Consider the following 24909-nt stretch of genomic DNA (forward strand, 5'->3'; position numbering starts at 1 on the left):
TCATCAGACTCCCAGGAGTTTTAAAACTTCGCCACTCCCCGCTCTGCAGCATCTGCACTCAAGATGCGTTCAGGAGCTGTCCTAAAAACTCGGAAATAAGATTCATTGACAAATTTATTTATTTATTGTATACAATTTATGAATGTTCAAGGGATTTTACCAACTAACTATTTCCTAAACTGCTTTTCAGTTTAGGAAACATAATATGTGCATTAATTTATAAACTGCATGTATGCATATCATCAGGTTTTGAACATTTAATTTTTCTGTCATTTTACTTCCCTATATAATAAACTATTTTTTTTTTTAAAAAAAAACATAGATTTTGTACTTATTTATTAATGTTCTCAATTTGTAGTAAAGAAAAGAAAACTTCAGTGTTTATATTTTGTGTCAATTTTCATCTAGGATTTGTACAGTCGGCTTTTTAACATTGTATTTTTCCCTTCATTTTTAATTTTACACAATAAAAAGCTATTTGTGTACATTTATTTGTAGATCATTTTATGCATGTTTTGTATGTTTTTAGATTGCATTAAATGCTGGGGATTGCTTATAAATATATTTTTTTATAAATAATGGTTATGTGCCATTTGAACTGTTATAATGTACAAAAATATTTTTTTGATATATTGTTTTCTTTCAAAAATAAGCTACAAGCTATGAATTTACTTGTTCTTTTATTTACAGTATTTAGCCTGACACTAAATAATGTAAATAATAGTTCAATATGCATGTTGTGTATAAATGTCTAAAATTTGTGAACACAAATGTCTCTGTCAGGGAGATAATGACGCAGCTAGTCTGTTCATGCTCGCTGCCTGTCCATCCAATGTTCTCATGTTTCCTAAGCTGTGCTTATCTCCACGTCTGGTAATCCACAGTTTCCGACACCACCCACAGGTGACTTCACCTGTGGAACAAAGCATCTTTAAACAAACTCAAACACACCTGCAGAGCTTCTGTGACAAAATTATCTTGGTGAAACTTCCTGTTGCATAAGAAAAACACTTCCTGACCAACGAAAAGAGACCACTGATCAAACTTCTCTGCGTTTCAAGTTTCTCACCTTCCTTCAGGAAGAAAAGATGATTGGAGAACTTTTGTCTCCTCTCTGGTTCCTGGCTGTGAATTCACCTGAGACTCACCTGAGGGCGTGGTCAAGTTTGGTGGCTACCTGTGTCTGCATGTGACTCACAAGTTTCACAATAGTCATGATTTTTGCATGTCAATAGATGTTAAAAGTGATTATCTAAAATTAGAAAAGGAGCAGGGGGGGGAAAGGCAGAAGTTGGAGTTGAAATGCTCAATAACCAGTGTGGAAAATCACTGGCTGCTTGTGTGCGTTAAATATCACTTGAGGAATTCCCAGAAGATCATTTAGCCACAGGTGTATCTCTCAGAAAGCATTCCTCTTTTCATATAATTAAAGAAAAAGTTCCTGCCAGGACATGGTGGTTTGAAATAACAGAATTTGGTACCTGAAACTCTTGTTCCACCACGTCAGCTTCTCTTCACATGGGTGACTGTCTCTGTTGTCACATGTTGAGTCCAACAAAGTTAATTAAAAACATGCAGTGAAAGTTTCTAAATTTAGTTGATTTCAAGAAGGCAAAATATGTTGTATTCAAACACAACATACTAAAAAAGTTAAAGCGTATAGCTTCGTCAGACTAGCATATATATTTTTTAAAAGGTTTTATCGGCTCTAGTGGCCTTTATTTGATAGTTAGTTGACAGGAAAGTGGGTAATGAGAGAAGGGGAAGACATGCGGCAAAGGTCGCCAGGCCAGGAATCAAACCTGTGATGGCCACATCAAGGACTGAGGCCTCCATATGTGGACTGTGCTTAACCCCTGTGCCACCACGGCACACCCAGACTAGCACATAGTTGCTGTGAGAAGTTTATCACTGGTATAAATGTCATAATTTTGGTTTACCAAGTCATTTTAGTAACTCTTTCTACAGTGTGCAATATAAAAAAAACACACTGGTATTTGGGAAAATATCATTCAGTAACATACAAAGAGACCTCATAATGTGACATCAACTTAAATTTAGTCACTGTTCTTGACAGAAGATTAAATATGATTATTTTTGGCAAAGATCTAGTTTATCTTGAGCATAATTCACAAAGCTATTAATAGGGTAGACGGAATATTTTAATGTAAGCCTCCTTCATCTATTACAAAACCAGTTTTGATGACTGGAATCATCGTCCTGTTGGACGAACGTTGAACAAAACACTGGGCAGGAAAAGGGAAAATTTGTTCAACAGATTAAAAAAAAAAAAAACACTGATGGAAGACCTGTAGTTTATAGTGAAGGATGCATTAAAATTCATATTATTATTATTTGCTACTCCTGTAAGATTAAAATCAACAGTCATAATGGTGTGATGTAAGCTAATGATAGCAGGAACGCTACACACAAGTAGCTTAAGATTGATGAAGCATCTGGTGTTGACATGTTGGTATGGGAAGTTCCAAATGAAAATATGCTTATGGTCCCAAAAAGGCTTTTACCACTGCATAAATTAAAATATATACATGTACTGTAATTCCTGTAAATAATTAAGAAATCTCCGACTTTGCATGCACTTCTTCCCAGGTAAAGATCTTTATAAAACAGTCAGACTATAAGGCGGCAGAGATTATGGACAATCGGTTTGGGCCCCACCGTATCTGATCTAGGACCAGCATCATTTTTGTTTTGTTTTGTTTTATGCGGGGTGGGATGGGGTTCCAAAAAAAAACAAAAAAACAATTGACGTTTTCTGGCTGAATTAAACTAGATGAGGCATCAAAGTGCTTGTTCAATTGCAAAACCTGCAAAATGTACAGACGTGGAGCCACTAGTTAATTTTGTAATAAAAATGTATTTAAACTCACATGGACAGTTTATTGCACGTACAAGTATTTCTAATCCAGCCTTTACAGAACAAAGAAGACCAATAAATAAACATTTGCTTCCAACAGGCACCAGAACCTAAAGAAAACATTTAACTCTAAAGTAACAGTAGAGGAAAATATCATAATTTGCATACCTCACATAATGGATATATAACTGTCTGTTTGGCTTAAATTAGCTTAGTTAAAATGTATCAGTTAATTGATATTAAACAATTCAATAAGACTGATTTATATTAAAAAACCCAAAGACTTGAATTCAGTGATGGAAACCAGTGGCATTCATAATCATTCAGCGTGAGATTTACCAGCTAACATTTCATAAAAAAGTCTGGATTAATAAGTTTTTGTTCAGATAAAAAGAACGTTCATAGATTTATCCTCGTCAAATGACAACAGAGAACAAGAAGTGGCTAAGAACATGAACTAAACTAAATAAATGGTGCCAAAACTCTAAACTCTGATTCACATTTTAACAAAGTGCATTAAAATAAAAAATAATCTGTATTAAATGATTAGCAGTTAAGTTTTTGACTTCTTCATTCTGAATTTGTTGGTAAAGAAACAACATATTACCTAATCTGTTAACGGTTTTCACCCTAAAATGTAACTATGGGCATTAAAACTGATAAAATAAGGAGGCAGATTTAAATGTTGCAAAACCCAGCAAAATGTTTAAGATTATTCAAAATATTTAGCTAACAAGCTATTCAAGCCTGAAACAAAATTTTTCATCAATCCAGATTTATATCCACCAGTTTCTGTAAAAAAAATAATTTCACTACTGATAGTTTAAAAATTACCTCCAGTGTTCACTTTTTAAGGCATCACTGAACAAAAGGCACCCATCATCACGTAACGTAAAAATCCCAAATCTGGGTGACCTTATTTAAAAAAAAAGGTCTGTAAAAATATCACAATTGAATCAATTAAATCTTCAAATCTCACTGCTGAAACAAACAGACGTTTCACACAATGGCACAACTTCCAGATTGGTTTCCTACTGATGTAGTGTTTTGATTAGAACGAGTCAGTTTCAATTTGAAAGTCTCCTCAATGAGACTGGAGAGGAAACAGCAGCGGGAGGCTTTAAATAAGTTCAGAATGGGTAAAGTTCAGAGTCCTGTTAAAACTTTAAAGTTTAACGCAGTCTGCTATGGAGAACAGATTATAAAGTTACACAGTACAAAAATTAACAGCAATATTTCGGCTTATTTAGTCTGACATACAGAAAACAACTGGAGTTCATTTTTCAAAGTCACATTTTCACCATATTATTCATACATTTATAAATCTCACAGTTCCAAACAAAATATTTAATTCACAAGATAAATATTTAGTTTGTAGACTAAATATTTAGATCCAAATTAAATTTTTATTTTCCAAACTATATATTTATTTTTCAAACTAAATATTTAGCTTGGACCAAAATATTTAGTCAGCAAGCTAAATATTCTTTTAGAAACCAGGCTGCTGTACCAACTAAATATTTAGGTAGCAAGATATTTCAAAACTAAGTATTTAGCTTTCTAGCTAAATATCTAGCTAGCACACTAGCCTGACCAGCTAACAAAATATTTATCTTGCTAGCTAAGTATTTACCTAAATATTTAGCAGGCTAGCAAACATTCAGCCTGCCTGCTAGCTAAAATACTTAGCTAGCAACCTGAATATTTAGTTAGCAGATCAGGCTAGTGTGCTAACTAAATATTTAAGTAGCTAGCTAAATATTTTGTCAGTTTGCATATCTAAGTATTTAATTAGCATTTAATCTGTAAACTAAGAATTTAGCCCAATTCAATATTTAGTTTGTAACTATATTATTTAAATGTAGAATAAAATTGTCAAAATATGACTTTGAAAAATGAATCCCTGATTTTTTTCCTCTATGATAGGCTCAATAAACCAAAAATATTGTTAATTTCTTACTGTAACATTTGCAAGCGGCACCCCATAATAGCCTGCTGGAGTCAGACATATTCCCGGCTCTCAAGGTCCTTTTTTATAGCTTTTTTAATCCGGTCGATCTCATCCTCATCTGAACTCTCTTCATGTTTCTCACTTGTCTCTTTCTTTTCGCTCTCGCCCTCTTTGCCGTCTGCGATGCCTTCTGGTGTGGTGCTGTGCAGCTCCTCCCGGATGGTGTTCAGCTCCACCAGCCCGTCGTGCAGCTGTGTGGCCACCTCCCTGATTTTGGCTGCAAACTCTGATTTTGCCCCTTTCTTCAGCTCCTTAGAGTCTTTAGCTACAAAGTAGATGTCCATACCGACAAAGAGCCCCGTGAGGACGCCTGTGGCCATGCTGGCGATCTGGACCGCCCTGGCGGCCGTGCTGCCTGCCACGTTGGCAATCTGCACCACACGCATGATCTCGTTGGCGTTGATGAGGATGGCCTTCCCCGCCATGGCGCCGTCCTCGTAGAACTGACTTGTGAGCGCGGGGAAGTCCTGGTTGTACGCGCTTTTCTTCATCTTGATCAGGTCGAACTTGCGCAGGTTCTCTATTCCCTGCTTGATAAACTTCAGGCACTTATTGAGGTCGGCGATCTTCTCCTGGTAGTCCTCGACGATCTTCTCCACCTTCTTGCGGTCCAAAGAGTTGTTGACCTGGTTGGAGATGCCGGCGCCGGCCGAAGTTAACCCACCAGCCGTGGCGACACCTAAACCGACGGCTGTGATGATCAGGGAGGTTCCCATGGTGACCGGAGCCAGGGCGAGGCCGGTGATGGTGGCGACGCCCCCGATGGCGCTGGTGGAGCCGCCGGTGATCTGAGCGATCTTTGTCTTCTTGTTGAATTTGTCCAGGCCGTCGGCGATGGCGTTGAGGTCGATGACGTGCTGCCAGAGGCTCTCGGCTCGCTCGGAGAACAGCTTGTTGAAAACTCGGATTCCCTTCTGGACCTTATCTGCAGTTACAGCGAAGGCCCTGACACAAGAAAAAGACGATGACTAAAAACGTGACAACCAACAAACAGCACTTTCATCTGATTTCTGTGGGAATTTTTTTTTTAATATTATTATAGACGAGAAATTTATCAAAATCTCTTTACTTATTGTTTACTTATTCTTATTTTCTTTACTATTTACTTATTCTTCAAATTCATTTAGTCAAAAAGTCATTTTCTCCTGATTTTTACTGACACAAGCTCTGCTGCTCTTGGCAGTTGGTGGTTACCATAGCAACCGGTAACTGCCAGCTCCTCCCCTTTTTTCTGTTGCAGTTTGTGACTGTGGTATATAACAGCATCGGCTCGGTGTAAACTAGTACGATATCTTAGCATTTAGACATTTTGCCATGTTTTGCATAACTTATAATTAATGTTGTGAATTTCAGCTATTTAATTTTACAACTGTTAACTGCTGCTCTGTAGTTTGTTGTTTTTTTTTTTTTGTTTGTTTGACTGCCAGACTGTAAATCAATTCAGGAGAAGTTTATAATACAGTATATCAGCATGATTATAGACAATAAGTGAACAATATTTGCAAAGCGTCACTCAAAAGGTTTAATTGACGTCCATTTCTGCTTTAACTTACTTGGCCTCTTCCTTTTCTGTCATGTCGTCATCTTGAGGCGTGTCCTCCCATGCTAAAAAACAAAAAAACAAAGCAATAAGGAGTAATGTTATGAATCACTTCATGGGTAACACAAAGTCAACAGCATGTTAATGAGCGGTACACCCATGTGTTGCTATGACAACCATAAGCTCCCAGTGGGCCGGGTGAACATTAGCAAGGTCAGCCTTTTGTTCCCAGACGTTTCCAGTGACCCATGACGGTTTTATAGCAGGTTTATTAAAAGCTTTTGGTTTGTTGAAGCAGGAAATAGTCTTTTTTCTAAAAATGGACGCTGGAGAGGACAACTGGAAGTATTTTGATTTTACTCAAGTGAGTTATATACTTAAATGAAAACAACTCTAGAGTATTAAAAACACTTTTCCTCATATTTTCAGATAAAAAAAATTAAAACAATAGAAAAAAAAAGACTTACGTTCAACAGTGTTCCACCAGTCCATGAGATCCTCCACATCCTAAAAGAGACAGATTTTTATTTACATACTTGCTGCCATTGTTGACTTGTAAAGCTGGTCAAAAAACAGGCAGTTGGTCACTTTTATTAAGTTGATTTCACTGTGAAAATGGTCATAGGATGCTGTACAAACAGACAGGGATGCACACCAAACTAGTCATTTTATTGGACAACAGTGGCGATGGACAGCAACCGTCAACCATAAGAACTAGTAGCCCTCTATGTATTTGCAGATTTGCAGCAAATACTCTATACAAGGTAGGAAGATTAAGGTTCACATACTTTATAAGTATGTAAGATTAGTAATTTGCAATCAAACATTGAATTTTGGAGAAGGTACGAGTCTAATTATTATTAAATCTTCCAACCATCAAGTAGCCAACCATGTACAAAAGAAATTGGTTAGCATCTAGGGTTTTGTACACTTTTAATGTGGCTCTGATGTAAAGGGAAACGCCGCTGATGACATATTGGTAGAAATCATGTGGTGTGAATTTAACAGAAGAAGGTGAACTGGTGGGCACTTCCAGCAGTTATTGGGCAGGTTGCATGCACATAAACACTCACACCTAAGACGAATTTAAAGTGATCAATTAACCTAAGGATGTTTTCACACCTGATAGTCCAGTAGACTCGGTTTGATTGAGGATCAAAGTTGCAACATTTCTTACATTTTCAGCTGCTGCAGTTCACTTTCACACTGCACTGTCAAACGAACCAAACTAATTGAAAAACCTGTTCACCTCCTCGCCTGTGGGGGCGCTGAACCGATAACCACTGAAGGAAATGACATAAAAACCTTTTATGTCACTGAGCGCAACTTTCATATTCACAGAATGCAAACACAAATGGAGTAGCATCAGATTTTAGCGGTTGTAAAATTCCTCTTCTTTCACTGGCTAGACTCATGTTTGTTTTGGTTGAATTTACCCAGAATGCCCTGCACTGTAGCATGCTTCCTGCCTTTGGAGCGGTCTCCTGTCCGCTTGCTATTCAGATATGCATTCGAAACACACCAGAGTTCACTTCAACCGAACCGTTTTGAATCAGAGTTTGATTGCGCACTCTCACCTCCACAAACGGACCCAGAGAGACCACACACACATGGAGGGAACATAAACACACTATGCAGAAAGAGCTCAGGTGGGATTCAATCCTTCTTGCTTCAAGGCAACAGTGTTAACCACAGTTCCTCCTTGCCACCACAAAATATTCAGTAAAATAAAAAATTACACCAATATAACAAAGATTGCAGAATCTCTTGAAACTTCTATCGTCATAATTCTTTAGACAGTTGACTGCAAAGAGATATAAATTAATATACAATAACTAATTACAAGTGTAGGAATGGCTAACTGGTTTGTTTACAGATATTAAAATGATGTATTGTTGGGACAAAACTGGAAAAGGGGCAAACAGACCCTGAGTCGTCAACATATTTAGTCCCAACAACCAACCTGGCCGTCTTCTGGACCTGAGGGCTCCATACGTAAATCCTCCAGCCGGTCAAATAAAGACCTTTGGGGTTCTTCATTCTGAGAAGATAAAAGCAAATTAAAACAAGGGAATAAGCTTAACTTTACAAACAAATCTGTACAGAAGAACGGAGACAGGTGTATGTTTAGACCGTTGTAAATTTAAACACCAGCATGTGAGGAGTTATGGTTTCTTGGTTTCGCTATTTCTGCTCAGAGAAAAGGGAGGAAGTTCGAGTTACAACAATTTCGACTCTGCAGACTGCTTTACGCCGTTTTGCAGAAGTAAAAAAAAAGGACCAAAAGCTTCCATGAAGCCGCTGAAAACAAGAAGTGAAGAAACAAGTCTGGGCACATTTGAGCCTAATCTTCTCATCTTCCCATGTTCATGGGCACGCACAAACACGTATGACGGTGTGGGGATGGGTTTCATGTCAGCAGTGGCAGAGAGGAACAAAAAAAAAAAGAAAAACACACTGACAACAATAGTCTCTGTTGGAAACTGAGCGTTTACTCTGGAGGCGAAGTGTGTGATGGGAGAATAGGAGGTTGTTTTCAGGGTGGAGGAGGGTGGGAGTCAAGTGACTGAAACACAATGAGGAAGACTGAAAAGAAACATATCATGTACTAAATACATGTACTTCACATGTAGGTTTCATGCAACAGAGAGGAAAAGGGGTAACAAACAAAAGATACATTAAAAACTATTTATTTTATAAAGAAAATATTTTCCACCTCTGCTGCAGCTCCGTCTGGTCTGTTCTTCTGAATGACTTTGGCCTGAAAACAAACAAAACAATCAGAAAATCATGTTTGTCCTAATGCTGACACTGAAGTTCAAAGTTCAGACTTATGGTCAGCTAATGGTTGTCAGACGGTGCAGACAGGTTGCAGTGAATCGTTGGACTAACCTCATCTAAATAACCTGGTGAGGAAAGAGTTTAAATCAACGACTAAATTAAAACTAGTTCAAACAATGCAGCAACTATCAAAGTTTTTATACAACCATAACCATCACATTTATGGTTGCATGAACAAACTCCAGGTGTCACGTCAACATCTTTCCTGTCATGAAATCTCATCAATATTTTTGGAATATGCCACATAGTGGTTTCAATCGGCAGTAGCTACTTCTTGTTGTGGAAACAGTTCAGAATATTTTAAGAACCAAACGGATTGCACTCCGTTGGTATTTAATTTATTTTTTTTGTTTTTACTAAATTTTACAGCGTGTCAACTGTGATATTACAAAGTATTACAGTCATAAATATATATGCAAACATGCAGAAAAATCTCTAAACCTGAATGGAAAACTACTGGAATTATTAATTGTGCAAATTACACATAACCGAGGGACACCTGAAAAGTGCAAAGAACTGAAACCTGATGTAAGAAAAGTAGTAGAAATATTAAAAGCACAAACTGCACATGTAAACTACTTCAAACGTGACAGAAAAACTGATATAAATCTTAATAAATATGTAAACGACATGGCAGAAAAGTACTGGATTCATGACATTCAAGCCACTGGAAACCTTAAACCAGACAATCTACTGGAAAGATGACACGAAAAACACCTAAAACACATTTTCCATAAACAAATGCTAGTTATTACAAAGTTAATTACTTCTTTGTTTGGTTTTAATATTCAACTGTCAACTTCTTTGAACTTTTTCTTGAGTCTGACTTATAAATGCAGCTGAAACTGAAGCATGATTGTTGTCTGCAGTTTTAAACCAAATGTATCACCCAGTTTCTTTAGAACTACGTCCTACAGGTGCATTGGTGCAAATAGATTATCTAACATTTTTATCAGAGAAGAGTTCCCCCAGACCTTGAGATGTACTGTTAAACAAAACCAAAGCTGCAGTGAAATCTGCATGTTGCAATGTTGTGTCCTGCTTCTATTTTCAACCAAATAAAGGCACGGACTAGTCAAAGAAACTGAAAGGAAGCCATGATGATGAGTCAGCCTGCTAAGTACAGTTACCTAGAGTAGTGCAGAAAGGCTTTTTAAATATACTCTCCAGTAATAATAATAAAAACTAAAGTGGATCATTTCTAATCAGAAATGTTTACAACTTTTGGATATGGTTTGAATAACTCTCATGTTTTTCTCTTACCTTGATCCGAGGCATGAAAGGATTGTGCTTCTTTGGTTTCTTGACTTTGGGCTAAAAACAAACAAAAACAGGATCAGGCCATGCCTATAAAATTAAAACACAAAGTTCCTTTTGCCTAACCTAACCTTGTCCATATTCTCCGTGTCCCCATCTTCTTTAATTTCCTCTTTAATTGAAGACTCTTCTTCGTCTTTTAGTCCCTCATCATCAGATGCAGCCTGACAAAAAAAAAAAAAGAAAGAAAATTAGCCACAAAAATAAAACAACATTTAGCTGCTGGCTATAACAGATATATATATATATATATATATATATTAGGTGTTTGTAAAATTAATTGATGAAGAGACCATTTTAAAACAATTACTGCTTCTTTTTTTTGTCTAGATTTAGATTAGAATTAGTTTAAAAAACTGAAACATTTTTAAACTAATGTTTAAAAATGTTTTTCTGTTTTTTTACAGAAAAATGTTTACTAAAAACTCTAAAATTTCTGAACAGAAAGAAAAATCATCTCCACCTTTATTATTTTAAATTATTTTTAGATGGCAGAATTAGTCACATTTTGATATTGACCTTAGGCCGAGGCATGAAAGGATTGTGTTTCTGCTTCCTGACTTTGGGCTAGAAGAAGAAAAAAAAAGTTATTTTATTTTTAATTGAAATACAGAAACGCTCCATTTTCAGTTATTAGTCAAATTAACATTTGCTTAGAAGCAGCAAAAAAGGTCAAAAAACAAAACAGACCATTTCTAGTTTTTCCTTGTCATTGTCTTTAGTTTCCTCTGTAGACGATGACTCATCTTCATCCTTCAGCCCTTCATCATCAGACGCACCCTGACAATTAAAAAAAAACAAAAACATGATTTTTAATGTTTACTTTTCAGCTCTGGAAGAAACTCCCTGAAAACCTGAGATGTGCAGAAACTGTTGCTCCTTTAAATCAATTTGTTTACAGCCAATTTTGAACAAATTATCCACCTAATGAACTGTTTGATACATTTCATATCTTTAACATCTGTTTCTTTTATACATGTGCTTTATATTTTGCTTTTGCATTTCCTTGACGTCCTACAAAGTACTTTTTAGTTATATTCTGATCTGAACAGTAATTAATTTGATGTCATCATAACTGTGATCTTCCTCGTTTTAATCACTCTTCGTATATATGCATAATCAAGCAATACGTAGTTAAAAAAGATTAACTGAAAAGGAAACCACAGTTTGTTTAAATTTAAGTATCTTCAATTTGATTATTTTAATCAAATAGATGGGAGCATTTGGACATCTTTAAGTCGCATTTCCTAGCTTTACCTTAAACCGAGACAGGAAGGGATTCTGTTGCTTTGTCTTCTTGACTTTGGGCTAAAGAAAACAAAACAAGAAATAATTACTGTGTTGTTTTTACCTGCCAGACAGGTAAAAAAAAAAAACAACCCACACACAGCAAAACAAAACAGACCTTTTCTGGTTTCTCTTCCTCAACTTCTTTAATTTCCTCTTCTTCATCTTTGAGCCCTTCATCGTCAGATGCAGCCTGACAAATAATAAAAAGTTGCAAGTAGAAGAAGGGATTTAGGTGCTGTACAAAAATTTATTAGATATTATTTAGTTGAATACTTAACATTTTCAACAGTTAAAATGATGTTATAACATGCATCAGCAAAGGAAGAACTGAAAGGAACCCATTTTCTAGTGTTTGAATTACAAAAACAAATTAAAAAAAATATGGACTGATTAACATAATCTCCATCTGAAAGCATCAGTCAGATTTTTCTAGCATATGGGACATGCAGACATGCGAAAAAACAAGTTCGTACAAGTAAAATTTTTGAGCCTTACCTTGACCCGGGGCATGAAAGGATTGGGTTTCTTTGGCTTTTTCACTTTCGACTAAAAGCAAGCAAACAAAAAACCCTAATAACTCATATTTCCTTTAAATTAAATGCAGAAATGTTCTACTTGCAGCTGCTAATTGAGTTAGTATTTAATCTATGTCAGAAATAAACAAATATATCAGACCTTTTCTGGTTTCTCTTTGTCCTCATCTTTATCTTCCTCTTTGGGTAAAGACTCTTCATCTTTCAGCCCTTCATCATCAGACCCAGCCTAAAATAAGCATTAACATTACAAAACATGAGGCAACACAAAATACAGAGTTCATGAAAACAAGGCTAGCTAGCTTATGCCTATGAGATAAAGATGGTTCAAATGCCAAAGAAAATTATCTCAAACTGTATTTAAATATGCAGTTTTTGATTAATCAGTCAAAGTATATTACATTTTAAGGTAGACATAATTAAATGGCTAATAAAAAAACTATGCCACTGCTTTAGTTCAAGAAGCTTGAAAGCGGATGCTAGATGCTAAATGTAGCAACAGTTAGCTAGCGGCGCTAAGCTAACAGTGCCTTCTCTCCCTTTGATTATTTCTATAAAAATAACTAAAATCCTGCGGCTTTGGGACTCTACCAAATAACACTAAGAGCCTATAATTAAAATATGAAAAATAGAAGAAACCTGAAAGGGAAGTAAATTATGTTTTATCAGACTCATTTATTGGAGATGCACTACCACTTTCCCGTTTAGTAGAATATAAATGGAGTTTAACTTGCTGGTTGGATAAACCAGTAATAAAATGCCGAAAAGCTACATAGGTATCATTATGAAGGGGTAAAATTGCCATAAATTACCATAAATTAGCTTGAATCTATGCAGACAGCAAATATACCACTTTACAGGGCAGATTTTACTTTTTACATCCAAAATCAGAGGCTTTTCTAACCCGAGTGTTGAATTTATTTTACCTTGAATCCAATTTGTGGTATGAGTCTATGATGATTCTTCTGTTTTTTTACCTTGGCCTAAAAACAGAAATGTGCACAACCATCACATGTTGGTCCAAGTCACACAAGAAACCTGAAAAACTACATTTCACTGAAACTGATGCTGTTTATATTTGGATGAACGATTGGCATCTGACTTGAACGTGCTCCAATTTTTTTATAAACTCATTAGGAAACTTCCACATGCAGGTATGCGCCTGTTTATTCGCTCAAATGTCCTGTCCTACTTTCTGCTTCTGCTTCCCGGTTGTAAAATCCATATTATAGCCTTTAAAAATCAGCTGAAAACTCACATGTTCATGCTTGAAAGATCAAAAACAAAGAGTCCAAAGTTTTAACACAACCAACTGAATATGAACAGAAAAATCTCGTCTTACCAAGTATTTAGTCTGGTTTATACTGCAAACATTTTCGTACATTTGAAATAAAACAAAACTAACTTGAAGTAACTTTTCAGCAAAATATAGGAGCTTCATTAAGTCAATAATTCCTTAATACTGATGTGAAAACAGTTACATTGGCAGATTATTTAACTTATAACATGGTAAAATGTCTTGTAAGTGAAAACATCTGCTAGTGGAACTAGCAAACAAGCGTCTTTTTTCAATATAAGGAATTATTTACTCAAAACAAGCTCCTATTTCTTGCTGAAATGTTACTTGTAAGTTAGTTTTTTCTTATCCCAAGTGCCCTAAGATGTTAGTACTAGAAGCTAGACAATAATCCTCAGTTAGATTTTGTTTTTGCAGTGTAACAAAGAGCTTGCAGGAACTCCCTCTGACAACAGCCTGAGGGAGTCACATGTACTTTGCATGGGTTTGGCATGACGCAGGCGATAAAAAAGCAGGAACTGGACAAGCCAGATTATAACTGAACAGCAACGGCAAGTACTTGACATACAAGAGTTCATTTCATGCACTGACAGCAGGAACACTGCAGAAGAAAAATATATTTTATACAGTTAATAAAAGTCTTGAATTAATTTGGGCAACAAGGTTCAAACTGAAACTGACGATTCACTCACTGGTTTGTCTTTGGTCCCATTTGATTCTTCTCCATTGGCTTCATCTCCTGATTGGCTCTGCTGTAAATTTATAAAATAAAATAAGAAATTTAGTTAAATAATAAAAAAAATCTGGAAACAATTTTTACATTTTAAAAAAACTGCATCTCTTTCTGAAATACAGCCTTGTTAGTGGAGCTTTGGCAGACATTTATTTTCTTTCCACACATAAAAACCAAACAATTAGATGCACCTGATCAGTTTTGTATCAGATTTGTGCTCTCTCTAAAGTTTTCACCTCCCTACACCAAAAGTAGCCAACTACAATTTTTGCCCGAGTACTGCATTAATTTAGAAGATATTAAAGTATTTTTTCTAACCTTTCTGCCATGAAATGTTGATAAAAATCTATTTTAGAAGCAGGTGTAACAAGCTGCAGGTATGAAATACAGCAATCACTGTAAAACATGACTTTGCAGATTTAAAAAACAACAAAAATAATTTGGCATTATCACTTTAAACGGTCTTAAGCATCTCATATTGAACAGAGTGATTATGTGGCTTTGGTACAAACATGGAGTTTGTGTATTTTCCAAAAAGCTCCAGACATTTCCTTATCCATCGTATTTCATATGGTTAAAAGCTCATATGGAGAAAATTAGCTACTCTGCTGCATCATGTTTAGCCTTCCTATTATCTGCTGAAGATATTGTTCTCTCTTGCAGCCTGAGTAAATAAATAGTTAATATGCAGAGGAGATAATTTAAATCCTAAATTTAAACACAATTTAAATATTGTCGTAGAGCAAAGTTTCTTTTATTAGCCAGCCATCTATAACTATAAGTTAGCCATCTTTAAGTCAATGAAAAAGCCCCAAAATAATACAGATGAAAAAAGTGTTTATTCATGTAATATAAGCACCTTATGAATGATTAATAACTGTTTATCATGCATTAATTAAGGATGAGAAGCAGACGATATGCTAAAAATCGTTTACAAATGCTATTGTGCTTACAAAGTAGTCTGAAATGTTTAGATAACTAGATAAAACATATAAATGAACAGATCTGGCTCAGTATTTGGCAAAAAAACTAGTAGATTTTGACTCTTCTCGGGCCTTAATTAATGCATAATAAACAATTAATGCCTTATAAAGTGTTCAGAGATGATTTAATAACATATCTATGAACTACGCATCTATAAGGGGAGCCTTATTGTAAAGTTTAGATACAGGCTTTTGTCTGAGGTTAAATGCCTAAAAAATGTTAGAAAAATGTAAAAAGCAGCTTGGTTTTATGTTCACTAGTCAGAATGAAGCGTCAGTGAAACCAAAGAGAGAAATAATCAGACATTTTTACGTTCTGTACAAACCTCTTGCTTGTCTTTCTTGCGATGTCTGACAGTTTTGCTCATTTCCTGAAAAGTAACCACAGCAGCTTTCTTAAACCAAGATAAGTTACAGTTTCAACAGATGGCACATACAAAACAAAAATATAACTAAAGTAAGAGCAGATTTCTCACCTCCTCTGACGGTCTGGGTGGGAGAACGGGAGGGTCTGAAGATTTTCCCTTCTTCTCTCTAGGGAGTTTTTCCTTCTGCAGAGAAAAATTTAACTGTTACATCATTTAAAATAGAAGAATGCACAAGTTTAGGTAGGAAACAAAAAGCACCTTCTCCTCTGGTTTTGGTTTTTCCATCTCATGCATGGACGTCGTCCTCATCGCCTGAGTCCCAGCACAGATTTAAAACAGAAGTGAGAATGTTTCCCATAAGAACCACATGTAAATATTTACGGCTGCCAGCAAACCTCTGCTCTTTGTCTGCGCAGGACTGGAGGATTTTCACCCTTTTCCTTCCTTTCTGTCTGGATCAAATTACTCTTGACCTTCCAAGGACAAAAGCACAAAGTAAATGGCTCCGTGTCCCAGAACAGGAGGTGAAGATTTAATAGCCGTCAGGAGCAAAGTAAGAGTGACGTAGCAGGAAGAGTGGAGGAGGAGGAGCTTCGGTTTGGAGGGTATTTTTGTAAGAAGTTGATCGGCTCCACACGCCTGTTTGTGGTCATCGATTAGTTGTGACCGAAGGAAAAAATAGGCTCACCAGATCCGCCTTGTTTTCCGACTGCTTCCCGTTCTCTGCAGAGGTCTCCATGTCCCCAGTGTCCTTCTGAGCAGAAGACAAAAAGACATCTGTTCTTTTTTTCACTGTGTTTCACTGAAATCCTGTCAGAGCTTCTATTTAAGATGGTGATTTATCATTTCAGTTGATATTTCTTGTTGTTTTAATAGGAAGAAACATTTAATTTCTCTCAGCTGTAGAGAAAATGATCACAGACTTTCTACTGCTCTAAAGTGAACATGAAATCAAACGTTATATTTCCTATTTGAAGAGTTGTGGCATGAAGTCTTTTTCTATGTATTTACTATAGAATGTAGATAGTAAGTAGATAAGATAGTGCTTTTAAAGGGGCGGTATTTTGTATTTTGCAGGAACATTTTTCCATTTTTCTATTTCACTTTCAGTTGTTATAAAAATGCTGTAATGCCTTGAAACTGGGCCTCTCTCTCTTTAAAAACTCGTTTTCTCTCCGAGACTCCGCCTTGAGGAAGTCATCACAACCCGGCTTCTCTACTAACCATTTAGCAACATTTCTACCAGCGCTGCACTGAGAAGTAGCTCCTATAACGAGCTCAGCAGATGCACAGTTCCATCAGATGTTTGCTAATTGCTGCAGGCTAGTCTGTAGGAACTGAATGTTGGCTGCTCTGTGAGACTGAAGCTTGGAAACTTCCACCTCACAGCCCCGCCTCGAAGGCGGATCCATAAACGGCTTCATCCGTTATTACAGCCGTAAACAGAGCGCTGCTGTTTGACGTCAACGTTCTTCTCCTGCCGGAAGCTATGGAGCCACACAGAAGTCTGACTGTGTCTGAATTTAATTAGCAGCACGAATGACCACATTGAAAAACCCAACAGATTTCAGTAAAATTAGAACGGAGCATCAAGTCATAATAGTTTGAGTCAAAGTAATAAAGGATAAAGTTGTAGTATTAAGATTTTATTTTATTACAGTTTTATCCTCAAAATATAACTTTATTCTCGTACGACTTTTTGTAACATCACGACTTTATTCTCGTACGACTTTTCGTAACATCACGACTTTATTCTCGTACGACTTTTCGTAACATCACGACTTTATTCTTGTACGACTTTTCGTAACGTCATGACTTTATTCTTGTATGACTTTATTCTTGTATGACTTTATTCTTGCAAAACTACAACTTCATTCATGTTTTCTCTTGCAATTTTAAGGCCTTTCTCTCACAATATTACATTTTTTCTCTCACAATATTACATTTTTTCTCTCACAATATTACAGTTTTTCTCTCGCAGCATTATGGCTTTATTCTGGTACAAAGTTGTTCTCATAATATGACTTATTCTCATAATTTGATCACTTTATGCTCCTAATTTTATGATTTTTTTAAATTAAAATGGTCATAATACTCTGTCATAGAAAATACACAAAGCATGGCAGCATCATGAGCAGCACCATCACAGGAATGACAGCATCTCATCTTACATAAACTGGGCTTCCTTTCTTCATGTTTACATTCAAATAATAAAAAGAAAACAGGTTATGGTGATATATGTAGCAAGAGTCTTTATGATGCAAAACTTTCAGGATAAGCATTGATCATCATCAGCAGAAACTTTCCCAGCCCTGATTTTCCCTCACCGCCACCTTCAACCCCACCAGCACATTTATTAACAGGATAGTTACTTTAGCTGCAGAGCGGAACGGATTCAGTTTGTTCATGGCTTCAACCATGGAGCTCTAAGGAGGGAAACATTAAAAATGATGCACAAATGTTACTCTGACAGCTGCAGTCCTAGCAAAGCAGAGGAGTTTAAAACAGTTATAAAGTTTTATTAAAACAGATGAGCTCCTAAAGAAGGGGAAAGATCTCTGTGAAAAAAGGATTATTCATAATAATAAATACTTTCTATTGGAAAGAGAAACAATAAAAATGCACATGTACCTGTTTGTGAGTTGATGACTTCTCGCTGCTCACAGTTTGCTCTTCATCGTCGGATCCTGTCTGTTTCTCCTGCCGAATACAAAAAGATTAAAAAAATAAAATAAAAACACTGTAAGATGGAGAAATAAAACACAATCTGAAATTTAAATCACAAACCTTTTGTGCAGCAGCTCTGAATGGATTCAGCTTCGTCATGGCCCCAACCAGCTTACTCTGAAAAAGAAAAGAAAATACATATATGACCAAAAACATGAGTTTAAATTTAAATATTTCCATAACAAACCTGTTTGTGGCTGTGCTGACTGTCTCCATCTCCTTCTGCTGTTTCCTCATCATCAGCCTCTGAGCTTTTCTCCTGCAGAGGAAGCCATTTTAGTTTCAAACACAAACAAGAATAAAAATGCAGATCGCTCTTTAGTTATTTACATTAGATGTGAGAAGGTATTCAAGCTCTCTTTTCACTTTTTTATCCTCTGACAACTACAAATTCAAAGTATTTTAACTGGATTTTATAAAAAGTAGTGCAGGATTTTTTTAAATTGTGGGTTTCAAACATGCTGTGTCACCTGTTTCTCACTGTAGAAGGTGCTCTTAATCATCGCACTGAAGCCACTCTGGAGAAATCAAGAATTTATTCACCAATAATTATTAAGATGTTGTGAAAATGTTCAAATAAAAGACCAAAAAACTATTTAAAGGAGTCTTACTTTTTTAGTTTTAGGTTTCGGTGCAGCAGAGCTGGTTTCATCTGGATCTCCAACGTTTTCAGATTTTTTCTTTTCCTAAAATAAAATCCAAAGTTATGTAACCAATAAGAAATTATCACAAGAAGTTTAATTTATATAAAATTTGAGTTCTTCATGCGGGAAAATTACCTGAGCCGACGAGGTGAAGGGATTCTTCAGGATCTTCGCCGCCACTCCACCCTGGCAGAAAATATAGTGATGATGAGTTTACAGACTATTAAATGACATTTATTACTTGCGTTTTAAAAATAATCCATTTTCTCAGTTCCCCAATTTTCCAAACCCAGATTTCTTGTTTTTTTCCTTCAACTTTTTAAGACATTTAAGCACAAAACATTGACCTAGATGTAACTAGGTCACTACAAATCTGTAGTGAAGTTAGCCTTCAGTTTGTGAGCTAAAGGGACATTTTTACAGTTTTGACATTTGAACAAACTTTAATCAACTTAATTTCAAAATTTATACTTAAAATTGGAAAATATGGACTAGATTTACATGTTAAATACGGCTTCTTTTTGTGTCAAATTTATTTTGCTCGTGAAACTTCAGGAATAAAAACAGAAGTGTCCGTTCTTTGTTTGGGAACTAACCAAGCCACTGTTCGAGTTTTTAATTACTTCACATTTATACATTGGCTGTGATATTAAAGTGAAATTATTAAAATACTGACAAAACTCAAGTTATGACGTTGTAAATCAATGAGAAAATGTAATTTAAATACCAAAATCAATGGAAAAGGCACTTCATTGTTTTTCTTCGAGATTTTATAACAAGTAATAAAAACTCTGAAAGTTCAAACATTTTCCCACGTTTGTTGGAAAAATGGTAAAAATCACATCCAGTGTGTAGGAGTCTTTAATTTTAAGAAAAATGGCTTAAATTTCATCATTTACCTTTGAAGGTTTCTCTGAGAGATTATCATTGCTGGCTGATAGTTCTTCATCCACAGACAAATCATCCTGCACCAAGAAAAACAAGTTAAAACTCATGAAACAACCTGGGAAACTTAGGTGACTTTGTTTAGTAAAACAATTTATTTAAAGGCTTCAGATTGCGAGTCGGCATCAGTGAACAACTGATGACAGAGTTAAAGTAGCTTTGGAAGCACCTTCACCATAACCAGATTAAAAAATGGTCACTAGATCAACAAACTGACTCTACTGGTGTCCTGACTGGTACCTCGTCTAGCTGGGCGTGGCATCGCTCAAAAATCACAGTTCTGACATTTTTTGGTAACTGAAACTCGTCAGTAATGTTTTCTCTGCTCTAAAGTTGGAACAAAATATCTTATGAATATCTTACATCTTCTGAACTGTATTTAACGTCTTACCTGAGACTGAGACCTTGCGACTTTTTTCTTGAACATGCCACCAAAGAATCCTTTTTCCTGAAGAACAACAAACTAAATCAACGCTGAGAAACTCACCTTTAAGCTCGATAAAGACTGAAGCTGCTCAGTCTGGATGTATCAGGTAAAAACTTCACCTTTGTGTGATTTTCAGACAGATTCTCACTGCTTTCAGAAACCTCACTGGCTGCTCTTAGATCCTCCTGAGGGCAGAAATATTGATCACTTATTATCAATAATAATATTTAAGCAGGATGCATTAACAGTTACTGCTCCCACCTGAGATGGCGCTCTTGCTCCAAAAGGGTTTTTAAAGATGGCACCAAACCCACTTGACTCCTGAAGACAGAAATTTAAAGTTTTAAGACATCCTGAACATTTAAATTAATCTGATTTTAGTTTGAAATAATTCTCACTTTTGTCTTGGAAAGACTGTTGTTGCTTTTTGAGAGCTCACTTTGTCCAGACAAATCTTCCTAAAGGAACATTTAAAAAATAATGAACCAACTTACAATAATGTGGAAACATTAGAAGAGAAAATAGATGCATAATAAGTACCTTGGACGCTGCTCTCATCCCATTGAATTTAGGAGACTTTTTCACCTTCCCTGCTGCCTCCTTCAAACAAAAACACCATAAAGGAGTTAATATAACCAGAACATTGGCTTAAGTTGCTATGTTTTAAAGTGAAACTAACAGAGATTTTTTTTTTCGACTGTTGCAGCAGTCGGTTAGACGGGCAGAAATGTGCTGATTTAGCACTTCTTCCAAATTGCTGATGCTGGCGCATTTGAGTTCTCCAAAACAAAAAGCTCAGAGGCGCCGCTCACAGCTGGATAACAAAATATATCTGGACACCTGGTGCACATACCTTAGGTTTGGTGAATTAAGATGACTATATAATGATTAAAAACACTTAGATGGTCGAGGACAGCAGTGGAAACAGCAGCAAACAACTGAAATCAGTGATGTGTGTTATATTGTACATACAAGTAACGGAGGTCTTGATGAAGGTGTTTTTTAATTATCTACACTTTCCCTAATGATTTAACTGTTTTTCACCCTTTATAACGATGTTTAATGCTGTATATAGTGAAATATTCCCATAGATCTTTCTGTGTGAGGGAGATTTTTAGAGAGCAGCTGAAACACCGATCAGTAAAACTGACGATGTTCAAAGCAAAGTGCCAAGTTTCTGAAGCAGTTTTTCTTTAAATTTTGTCTGAACACGGTAAACCGGAACGTTGACGAAATACTTTGTGAGCCAAAGTATCAATGAGTCTTCATGGTCAACAGAAACACAGCTACAGTGGAGCGCGTTAAGTGAGACACGATCACAGTACTGACCAGGTAGTACTGGTAAAATGTTGGGTTACTTCTCAAAATTTATATGGAATTAAGATTAAAGTATCAGATTAGAACTGGCTAAACTCCTCTGAAATGACTGATCACTGAAAAAAACTACCACAAATCACAACAAAAAACTTTATAAGTCAAATTATCAATGAGTCTTATCAAAACTGAGTGAATACATGCTAATGTTAGCCTAGCATTTCACTAAACTCCTCACCTTAAAAAATAGTATATTGAACTGGTCAAAATCCTCCCCTGAAACAACTAGTTCCCATTTGGCCGTGTTTTAGTCTTAAAATATGTGCTGCAGTTATTTAAAATGCTGAATTCAGGGAAAAAAATCCTAATCCGATGGGATGAGACTCACCTTCGTGTTGGTGTTTTCATCATCAGCTGAAAAGTCCAGGAGATCCTGGATAAAACATGGAAACACAGGATTATTTTACTGCACACAGAGATGTAGTTGATATCATTGTTACTGTTTTAATGAAAAGTAAAAGTTGTTCACCTGAGACGGCCTGTGGGTGTGTCCTGGTCGGGGCGATCGCTTCAGTATTCCACCAAATATTCCTGATTTATCCTGAAATGGAAAAAAAGTTTACAATTTCCAGCTTGTTTGTATGAAAATAAATACGTAAAAATCACACAAATATAACAAAAGCAGTACCTTTGATGGTTTATTCTCTGTTAAGCTGTCACTGCTGGTAGACAATTCAGGGTGTTGTGAGGAAATCGAAACATCCTGGAAGAAAAACAAAAGTTAGACATCTGTTACATGTGAACGTCTATTAAAAATAGACTTAAAAAGCAAAAGATGCCAAAAATTTTTCACCTTCACCAACATTAGAAGACTGTTAATACCAACACATTAATTCATTAACAGCCAGTCCACCCAGGGTGCCAGTTATCCAAGAGCCGCCCTTGGCTGCAATGCTTTGAAACAGCAAACGTTTAAAATTAGGATCTTTTTATCCACTCCACCTGTTTGTATTCGAGCCCGATGGGTACCAGAATCTGTTACCAGTTAATTCCGGGTCTCGATCAGGTTAAAAAAAAGAAAAACGGAAAAGTTAACTTCACAACACAGTTACTCACAGCGACAGATCCTCCATCTTCGCACTCCAAGTCCAGATCTAGTTGATCATATGGATCCTGTCAGAGTGATGACGGTAAATCAGTTCCAAAGGCAATAATTTTAATAACTAATCAGCCGGTATGAATAACAACAAAAAATGTGATCATTAACGTACCATTAATCCTCCTCATCGGATTCAAATCCCTCCGTTCAGATGAATAAAATAAATCTAAAAAAAAAATATTCGTCGTGTCCAAAGATTTCCTTGATCTGTGAATTTAAAATAATAAAAAATCTGTGGGAATGTGAGGGGATTGACTTCAAAAAGGATTATTTTTTCTGTGTCGGACGTCCTTCAGACTGGAGGGTTTAGTTTCCCTCACCTGTGAGCTGTGGTCCAGGAGAGAGGGGCGTGTCAGTCTCACCTGGAAAAGGTGGTGCTGCGTTTGAGGACGACTCGGAAAACTAAGCGTCGTTCAAAAACTAAATCAATCCACCCATCAGCATTTTATGTATTTTACAGATAAATTTGTAGAATAAGTGAATAAATAATAAAGGAACAGGGATACAAATAATCAACAAGCAAAAATAATATATTTCAGTTTTAATAATTCATAAAAGTGTACTTAAAGTATGCTTAAACTAAATTGGGACTTGTGAGATACTATAGATGTTAACTAAAATATGAACCACGAGAATACACCTAGTACACTAGCAGTGTACTTGCATACTTAAACGTTTACTATTCTAAAAATAAAATCAACTTTATATATACACATGTACATAAATTTAGAAATATTCCAATTTAATCTGTAGGTTGGCAGAAAAAAATGTGTTGCTGAAGCAGAAGACAGATGATGCGAGAACGTAAAAACCAAAGTTGTCTGTTTTATATTGAGAACATGAGGCGATTCTTTGAATTAATCCGTTTACTGTATGGTGTTATTATTGTACTTCAGCGCCTCTAGTGGTCGAAACGAATATTACAAAAACAGCAAAAAAAAACGAGTCTCAAAATTCAGTCTGCTCCCATTTAAGTCTCAAGAACTTAGATTTTTTTTAAACTCTTCATGCAAAGTAAATTTAATCAGACTTAATATATCACAAGAATGTTGTAGTTTGCTCATCTTAACGGGAAATCTGACGAAAGAAAACAAGAAATCTTAGATTTAGATAGATTTAATTTTTTTTTTACAATAGCCAAAATAAAAAAAGTCTTTAGATTTGTAAATGTCTTCACAAAGAAATTATTTTCTTTTAACACAGTGCATCAAGACAGATTGTCAAAGATAAAAAACACTTTCAATGATCCTACATCTTCAATATTTTAAAATGTATTTTAGTAAATTTTAGGATATTTTGCATTTCTTATAAATTAAAAACAACAAATGTGTTGATTTCTCTGCTGCTACTTTATTGCTTTTATAATGAATCACCATTTCCAAAGTAATCCACTCACCTTTTCAACTAAATAGGATGAAAACATTTATAGGGTACGTTTAAAAGTTCACTAAAAATAAGCAGATATTACCATCTACAACTTCAACTATTTTATAAAATATTATGCCTTGAACAAAAATGAGCCTTACCTTAAAGATAAAATCATGTTTACTGCAACTATCATAAATAAGAACTGCGCAGGTAACCCAGGTGAAAAAAATAATGTACCTGAGCATATTTTAATTATTTCTAATATCAAATGGTTCATTTTTCAAGATTATAGTCAAAATGTGAAATACATTTTTAAAAACATGCCTCCAATATTTAGTTTTATAATGCATTTTTGACACACTATAGAAAAAAATTCTAATATACTTTGCATTAAATAGATTACTAAAATTACACTTTGGATTATCTTTTAAAAATACTTAATATGTTAAATATTAAGCATGTTAAATTTCAATATATAGAATTTGTTAAAAATAAGAAAATATTAGATTTACTGCAAGAAAAGAGAAAGAAGAG

The 24909-nt window shown here is 35.6% G+C and overlaps 1 protein-coding gene across 3 annotated transcripts; it reads right to left on the minus strand.

Moving 5' to 3' along the window:
- Positions 1-4265: 4265 nt before the first annotated feature.
- On the minus strand, positions 4266-22618 carry LOC106953189 (glutamic acid-rich protein-like). Of its 3 annotated transcripts, none has more exons than XM_015041773.1 (36): positions 22537-22618; positions 22378-22449; positions 22237-22281; positions 21075-21134; positions 20933-20992; positions 20796-20855; positions 20654-20719; positions 20499-20555; positions 20062-20127; positions 19298-19348; positions 19130-19204; positions 18989-19036; positions 18706-18777; positions 18579-18635; positions 18423-18491; positions 18164-18217; positions 16480-16545; positions 16187-16264; positions 16050-16103; positions 15900-15974; positions 15750-15794; positions 14400-14456; positions 13337-13393; positions 12553-12639; positions 12373-12423; positions 11993-12067; positions 11845-11895; positions 11278-11367; positions 11107-11154; positions 10659-10751; positions 10534-10584; positions 9146-9190; positions 8393-8470; positions 6897-6936; positions 6443-6494; positions 4266-5834 (listed from the first exon to the last, which is right to left on the minus strand). In XM_015041773.1, exons 4-36 carry the CDS (start codon positions 21090-21092, stop codon positions 4880-4882), a joined length of 2901 nt encoding a protein of 966 aa, XP_014897259.1. In that variant the 5' UTR covers positions 21093-21134; positions 22237-22281; positions 22378-22449; positions 22537-22618; the 3' UTR covers positions 4266-4879. The 3 variants fall into 3 exon arrangements, with proteins under 3 accessions (XP_014897259.1, XP_014897258.1, XP_014897260.1); XM_015041772.1 differs by having other exon boundaries at positions 14400-14459; XM_015041774.1 differs by lacking the exon at positions 18164-18217 and having other exon boundaries at positions 14400-14459.
- Between the last annotated feature and the right edge of the window lie 2291 nt (positions 22619-24909).

Source organism: Poecilia latipinna, unplaced genomic scaffold (genome assembly GCF_001443285.1).
Source record: "Poecilia latipinna isolate Pla-1442-1.1 unplaced genomic scaffold, P_latipinna-1.0 Scaffold568, whole genome shotgun sequence".
NCBI lineage: Eukaryota > Metazoa > Chordata > Actinopteri > Cyprinodontiformes > Poeciliidae > Poecilia > Poecilia latipinna.

Bases quoted from the DNA above. Each gene is read 5' to 3' on its own strand.
- LOC106953189 (XM_015041772.1), bottom strand. The intron at 20,856-20,932 runs GTGAGAATTATT...TTCTGTCTTCAG, and splicing joins ACAGTCTTTCCAAGACAAAA to GAGTCAAGTGGGTTTGGTGC. The intron at 8,471-9,145 runs GTGGAAAATATT...TTATCTTCTCAG, and splicing joins CAGACGGAGCTGCAGCAGAG to AATGAAGAACCCCAAAGGTC.